We start from the raw sequence: 7,876 nt of genomic DNA on the forward strand, positions 1-7,876 counted from the left end.
AATGGCTAGGAACAAATCTCCGCCTCATGAGAGCTTTCAACTCTCCCCATGTCTCTATAGGCCTCTCATAATTCCTCCTCCTATTGGTCACTAATTGATCCCACCAAATAATAGCATAATCAGTGAATTCAATTACCGCCAACTTCACTTTCTTCTCCTCAGAGTAATTATGGCAATCAAACACCAACTCTATTTTTTCTCCCACTCTAGATAAACCTCAGGGTCAGTTCTACCTTGGAAAGGTGGTATTTTCATTTTGATGCTACCAAGGTCTCCATCTACACCATCCCGACCCCTTAGATTCCCCTCAAATCCTCTTTCATGCCTAACTCTTCTATTTCTACCCGACCCAACGTTAGATAATAAGTCTTCCTCATCCTCACCATCTCCTTCATTCTCATACTGATTTTCAACTCTATGCTCACGTCGCCTCCTGTCCCTCCCACCTTGTAGATTTCTAATCGCTGCTTCTTGATGATCCATCCTATCCCTCACTTCACCCAACACCAAGTTCAACCGCTCAAACTGTTGTTGCATGGCTTGCAACACAAAGGATGAGTTATCTGCTCTCCCCCTTGGTGATGCGCTACTCCGATGAGACATTATCAGGCGCTACACAAAAGAATGTTAGTGGGAAAAAAAAAAAAAAATCTCACACACTCCCTCACGTGTTTACACTCGAATAATGACACTCCACTCGTGTTTCACTCTTAATTGGCTTTTTTCGATAATAGTCTCACACTCTCTTGCCTTTTACCTCAAGAGTTTTCCCACTCCAGTTCTTTAAGAACTAATTGACTCAATCATGACAAAGCAACTTTGTTTTATCCCAACTAGTAATTAGGTCCAAGAAACAAGAACAAGAGAAACACGGAAGGAATGAAAAAAAATGGCACGTGAATCAAGGAAATTATACGAATGAAACAGTTAACAATAAGAGAAGATACCAACTAGAATCACCCCCTTTGATGATAAGGCTCAAGAAAAAAATCCTCGAATTTTTTTTTTTTTTTTCCTTTCTTTTCTTTTCTTTTCTTTTCTTTTCTTTTCTTTTCCTTTCACCAACTGATTTGATCACAAACAAGAATAAGCAGTTGAGAAAACCCTAACAATAACTCAGAAACCCTTGGGCAAGTGCTATACGGCAGCCCCTAGAACAAGAGATTTCAGCCAACACAAACCCTAGAACAATGATTTTCAGCAACCCTAACAATAGTGAAGAAGTCTGCTAACCACCACTATTTTTTTTTTTTGTAATCAATCCTAGAACAATGAAGCCCTAGAATTAAATATGCAAGAAATAAAAGATAGAATAAGACCTGATTGGAAACCTTGCTCTGAATACCAAATGATATGAACCCGTGGGAATGAATTCCCTTGAACCCACAATCAATTTGAAAAACTCCCCAAGAAAGCCAAAAATCAAGTCAAGGATGGAGAATCTAGACCCGATGAGAACCCGTTTCAAGAACCTAGATTATATTAAAATCTAGACCCGTTGAAGAACCCGTCTCAAGAACCCAGATTACAAAGGAGGAACGCCACAAAGGTTGTGATTTACCTTTGATAAGTTCAAGAGTTCAATTAAGAACAAGAGGAGAAAACTCAACTCACAAATAAAATTCAATATTGTCTAATCTCTCAAATGAGGCTACAAAGAGTTTTTAAACCCAAACCTAATCAAAACCCTAGCCAAAATAAAGCCCCTTTTTCCCAAAATTACCCTTGATGAACAGTACCGGCTACAGTACCCGCGGCTACAGTAACCCCAACAATAAATTGATGAAACCCTAGTTCCTAAAATGTAACTTTCCGAATAAGCCCTTGGCCAAAATACAAGGCCTTCCCAAAAACATAGTTCATAAGAAATAAGACATGTGAGCCAAGCATTTTCAATCACACTTATTCTAAACTAGTAAAATAAATCATTTAACCAAATTAGAAGCCTCCAATAACAATAGGCCGTATCTCTAAGTCATGTCTTCCTCAGCATGAATAAAGTGGATCAAAGCTGGTTCTTCTTCTTTCAGACCCATCTTCAGTGTTGGGCTCTTGCTGGCTTCATCCCAAGTGGATTGCACCAATCCTTGCATTGCTTCCTTGATCTTCTTGGCCCTTGATCTTGTAATTGGCCCATCTGGAACTTGCAAAGGATCTTTAAGAGTAGGCCCACCTTGGTTCCTATCATTAAGGGCCAAGAAGATCAAGGAAGCAATGCACAGATTGGTGCAATCCACTTGGGATGAATCTAGCAAGAGCCCAACACTCAAAATGGGCTTGAAAGAAGGAGAACCAGCTTTGATCCCCTTGAGGTGCAAATGGCTTTCTTTTTTCATGATATACCAATATTCAAGCTGTGCAAGACATGACTTAGAGATAGGGCCTATTGTTATTGGAGACTTCGAATTTGGTTAAATGATTTATTTTATTAGTTTAGAATAAGTGGGCTTGAAGATGCCTGGCTCACACGTCTTATTTTCAATGAACTAGAGTTTTCAAGAATGCCTTGTATTTTGGCCAAGGGCTTATTTGGAAAGTTACTTTTTAGGAATTAGGGTTTCAAGAGGTACTATAGCGTTACTGTAGCCATACTGTAGCCGCGGATTCTGTAGCGTGACACTGTTTAAATACTCCTTGTAGCCTCATTTGAAGGTTAGACAATATTGAATTTTATTTGTGAGTTGAGTTTTCTCCTCTTGTTCTTGATTGAACTCTTGAACTTATCAAAAGTAAATCATAACCTTTGTGGCGTTCCTCCTTTGTAATCTGGGTTCTTGAGACGGGTTCTTCAACGGGTCTAGATTTTAATATAATCTAGGTTCTTGAAATGGGTTCTCATCGGGTCTAGATTCTCCATCCTTGACTTGATTTTTGGCTTTCTTGGGGAGTTTTCAAATTGATTGTGGGTTCAAGGGAATTCATTCCCACGGTTCATATCAATATGAGATTTTCTTTAATCATTAATGATCACTAAAATCTTTAGGGACATTATGAAGTCTAATTCTTGAGTAATAAAGTTCATCCCAACACTTAATCAAAGCTAAAGAAATCCTTAATCACGAATATGCTTAAAATCGATTCATGATTGATGATCAAAACAAGATAGATTTAAAACCTATCATGACATGCTTCTAATCACAAATTTAAACTTCCATAATCATGTTAGGATAATGATAGATCATATCAAATCATGCTTTGGATATGCATAGCTAAATTTCCAATTAAAAATATTCAATCATTCAAACCTTCCTTTAACTGACCCGGTTTTCCATTAAGCATCATAACCTTCTCAAAACTCAACCAAATTTCATACCAATACCTGGAAACAAAGGTTTACATGCTAGCTAAGATCAAAAGGAAGAAAACTTACACATTTCGTGGCCTTCCAAGCACTCTAGACTGCCTTTCTTAGTTTGCACTCTTTTGATCTCTAAGAGGGGGAAATACTCTCAAGTCTCAAGCTGATGCTTGGAGCTGTGGTGTGGGTGAAATGAGAAGGGGAGGGAATTACTCTTCACAGTAGCTGCAAGGGTCCTGTTAATGACTCCAGGTCATGGGGTATATCATTTGGATGGCAGAAGATCCGTCAAACCACCCTTGAAAATAGGTGGATGAAGGTGGTTTTGTGGTGGTAGAAAATCAGTTTGGTTTTGGATCTTTTTGGGCAGCAAAAATGAGTCAAAATCCTTCATGAGTCCAAATGGTTCATACACAAACTAGATCAAGGTGTACCCGGTTTGGCTCTTTGAGTTGGTTGATGCAACCAATTTCGTCCAAGGCTCAAACTGAGTTTTGGAGGGTCTCATGAGGTGTTTAAGGACCATATTACCATTGAGGACAAACCACAAAAATGTTGGGCCCAAGGACAAAACAGTGCAAGCATTACAAAGGGCAATGCACAAAAACCGATTGAAGCAAGGTTTGGGCTTGTTATGTTATTTTTCTTAATGACATGTGGAATGGTTTAGTTAGGGTATCAACATGGTCTAATCATGGTTTAAGGGAGTATTAATTCAAGAAAATTTGAATTAAAAAGTTTAAGAAAAGATTAAGTATGATTAAGCTTCAAAGCATGGCTTAAAGTGCACTAACCTCAAGTATGATGGTTAATGGCCTTAGCCAATTCTCAAAACTTAATTTGGGCACTTTGAGTGTGATTTGGCGTTGGGAACCAAGGTAGGCCTACTCTTAAAGATCCTTTGTAAGTTTCAGATGGGCCAATTACAAGATCAAGGGCCAACACTTGGGATGAAGCAGATCGCCCTATGATTTTTCTTGTCTATAAAGAGTCTTATCTTAATCTTGATGAAACTAACCAGTCTCTTCCTAGTTTGGCTGTTTCTTTGTTACAAGTGTTTGAGGATGTATTCCCGAAGGAGATGCCAAATGAGTTACCATCCGTTAGAGGCATTGAGCATCAGATTGATTTTGTTCCCAAGGCTGCTATTCCAAACCAACCAGCCTATAGGAATAATTCAGACAAGACAAAGGAGCTTTAGAGGCAAGTTGAGGATTTGATGAGCAAGGGGTACGTGAGGGTCGCATGAGCCCTTGTGTAGTACTAGTGCTACTAGTGCCAAATAAGGATGGAATGTGGAGGATGTGCGTTGATTGCAAGGCGGTCAACAATATCACGGTAAAGTATCGCCATCCCATTCCTAGATTGGATGATATGCTTGATGAAATGCATGGCTCGTACATTTTCAGTAAAATTGATCTTAAAAGTGAGTACCATCTATTAGAATGAAAGAGGGTGATGAATTGAAAATTGCTTTTAAATTGGCTTTTCGAGTTAAAGTGGCTTTATTTTGGCTAGGGTTTTAATTAGATTTAGTTTAAATACTCCTTATAGCCTCATTTTAAGTTTAGACAATATTGAATTTTATTTGTGAGTTGAGTTTCCTCCTCTTGTTCTTGATTGAACTCTTGAACTTATCAAAGGTAAATCACAACCTTTGTGGCGTTCCTCCTTTGTAATCTAGGGTTTTGATTAGGTTTAGTTTAAATACTCCTTGTAGCCTCTTTGGAAGGTTAGACAATATTGAATTTTATTTGTGTGTTGAGACGGGTTCTTCAACGGGTCTAGATTTTAATATAATCTAGGTTCTTGAAACGCATTCTCATCGGGTCAAGGTTTTCCATCCGTTGACTTGATTTTGGCTTTCTTGAGGAGTTTTCAAGTTGATTGTGGGTTCAAGGGATTCTATTCCTTCGGATTCATATCATTTGGGATTAAGGAAACTAATGGTATGGTGCATTGGACCTTTGGTCTTTGAATGGTAAAATGAGTCCAAACATGACTTTGGGACATATGGGCTTGAAAAGGGCCAGGGTCCAATCGACACCAAATGTCTTATACTTTCCTATACTTTGGCCAAAACTAGCCTTGATTTCCTAAGTGCTTGGTTCAAGGTTTTTTTGGGCTAGGCCCATGAATGCATTTGGGTTCTAAAAAACCTCACCAAAATTACTAATGGGCTTGGCTCTGTAATCCTTAGCTCATTTACACTAAGTATCAGCATTAAAAGCCTAATCTAGAGTACATAAGGGTTAATTAAGTGGGGTGTTACATCCTCCCCCCCCTTAAAACAAGATTTCGTCCTCGAAATCAGGGTCAAATAAAACATGCAATGGGTAAGCGTTTGAGTGTCGACTCACCAATCGCGCTATCGCTCGGGGCTATGCCATGATGCGATGCTAAACAAGTCACATGCCAAACAAATAAGGGTATTTGCTTCTCATGTCAGCTTCTTTTTCCCATGTGGCCTCTTCAACATCATGATTTCGCCACAAAACCTTAACCAAGGGGATTTTACGATTCCGTAGTTCCTTATCCTTCCAATCAGTGATCTGAATTGGAACTTCCTCATAGGTTAGGTTGGGCTGAAGTGAAATATCCCTCGTGTCAACAACGGTTGGGAATTGCTTTTCGAAACTCTTCTTGAGAGAAGATACATGGAAAACATTGTGGATTTCTTGCAATTCAGTGGGAAGATCTAGCCTGTAAGCGACTGCTCCTACTTTCTCCATAATCTCATATGGTCCCACGTATCTTGGACTTAACTTCCCTTTCTTTCCAAACCGAAAGACTCCTTTCATGGGCGATACTTTAAAATAGACCCAATGATATGAACCCGTGTGAATGAATTCCCTTAAACCCACAATCAATTTGAAAACTCCCCAAGAAAGCCAAAAATCAAGTCAAGGATGGAGAATCTAGACCCGATGAGAACCCGTTTCAAGAACCTAGATTATATTAAAATCTAGACCCGTTGAAGAACCCGTCTCAAGAACCCAGATTACAAAGGAGGAACGCCACAAAGGTTGTGATTTACCTTTGATAAGTTCAAGAGTTCAACCAAGAACAAGAGGAGAAAACTCAACTCACAAATAAAATTCAATATTGTCTAAACTTCAAATGAGGCTACAAGGAGTATTTAAACTAAACCTAATTAAAACCCTAGCCAAAATAAAGCCCCTTTTTACCCAAAATGCCCCTGATGAACAGTGTCGATCTACAGCACCTGCAGCTACAGTAACGCTACAGTACCTCTTGAAACCCTAATTCCTAAAATGTAACTTTCCAAATACGCCCTTGGCCAAAATACAAGGCCTTCTTGAAAACCCTAGTTCATTGAAAATAAGACGTGTGGGCCAGGTATCTTTAAGCCCACTTATTCTAAACTAATAAAATAAATCATTTAACCAAATTTGAAGTCTCCAATAACAATAGGCCCTATCTCTAAGTCATGTCTTCCACAGCTTGAATCAAGTGGATCAAAGCTGGTTCTCCTTGTTTCAAGCCCATCTTGAGTGTTGGGCTCTTCCCAAGTGGATTGCACCAATCCGTGCATTGCTTCCTTGATCTTTTTGGCCCTTGATCTTGTAATTGGCCCATCTAGAATTTGCAAATGATCTTTAAGACTAGGCCCACCTTGGGTCCCATCACCCAATCACCAACTTCAAACTCGAGGGTCCTTCTTCGACGATCAGCATAGCTCTTTTGCCTATCCTGGGCAGCCTTCATCCTTTCCCTTATTTGGTGGATCTGATCCTTCATCTCTTGAATAATCTCCGTACCATAGGTCCTTCATTCTCCTACTTCGTCCCAGTATAAGGGAGATCTACACTTCCTTCCATATAACACTTCGTAGGGTGCCATTTGGATGGTGGCTTGGAAGCTATTATTGTAGGCAAATTCTATTAATGGCAGGAGCTTTTCCCATTGGTCCTTCTCTTGCAAAACACAAGCTCTTAGCATGTCCTCTAGGGTCTGAATCATCCGTTCAGTCTGCCCATTAGTCTGAGGGTGATAGGCACTACTAAACTTCAATTTTGTGCCTAGAGCGTCTTGAAGGCTTTGCCAAAAATGAGAAGTGAAACGTGTATCCCTATCTGATACAATTGTCCTTGGGACTCCATGTAACCGCACTATTTCAGCAACAAACAGCTAAGTCAACTTCTCCATGGGGTCGGTATTCTTAATTGCCAAAAAGTGGACACTTTTCGTCAAACGATCGACCACGACCCAAATAGAGTTGTTTCCCTTTGAGGTCCTTGGTAATCCAATTACAAAATCCATGGATATATCCTCCCCATTTCCATTCTAGGATTGAGTGGTTGTAAATCTCCAGTGGGCCTTTGATGCTCTGCCTTGACCGTTCTACATATTGAGCATCTATTAACATAATATGCTACGTCCCTTTTTAATCCTTCCCACCAATAGTGTTGCTCCAAGTCTTGATACATTTTGGTGCTCCCTGGGTGGGCTGTGTATGGAGTCTGATGTGCTTCCCTCAGTATCTTATCCCTGATCTCTTCATCAGCTAGGATAACTTTCTGGTCTTTGTAGTATAGCAACCCATCATTTTTTTGG

At 39.6% G+C, this 7,876-nt stretch overlaps 1 protein-coding gene across 1 annotated transcript; it reads right to left on the reverse strand.

Annotated features, from left to right (window-relative positions):
• Nucleotides 1-5,706: 5,706 nt before the first annotated feature.
• On the reverse strand, nucleotides 5,707-6,099 carry LOC121245466. Its single transcript, XM_041143538.1, has one exon. The coding sequence runs from the start codon at nucleotides 6,097-6,099 to the stop codon at nucleotides 5,707-5,709; it is 393 nt and encodes a 130-aa protein (XP_040999472.1).
• Between the last annotated feature and the right edge of the window lie 1,777 nt (nucleotides 6,100-7,876).

The sequence above is a fragment of the Juglans microcarpa x Juglans regia genome, unplaced genomic scaffold (genome assembly GCF_004785595.1).
Source record: "Juglans microcarpa x Juglans regia isolate MS1-56 unplaced genomic scaffold, Jm3101_v1.0 JmScfU0026, whole genome shotgun sequence".
Taxonomy (NCBI): domain Eukaryota; kingdom Viridiplantae; phylum Streptophyta; class Magnoliopsida; order Fagales; family Juglandaceae; genus Juglans; species Juglans microcarpa x Juglans regia.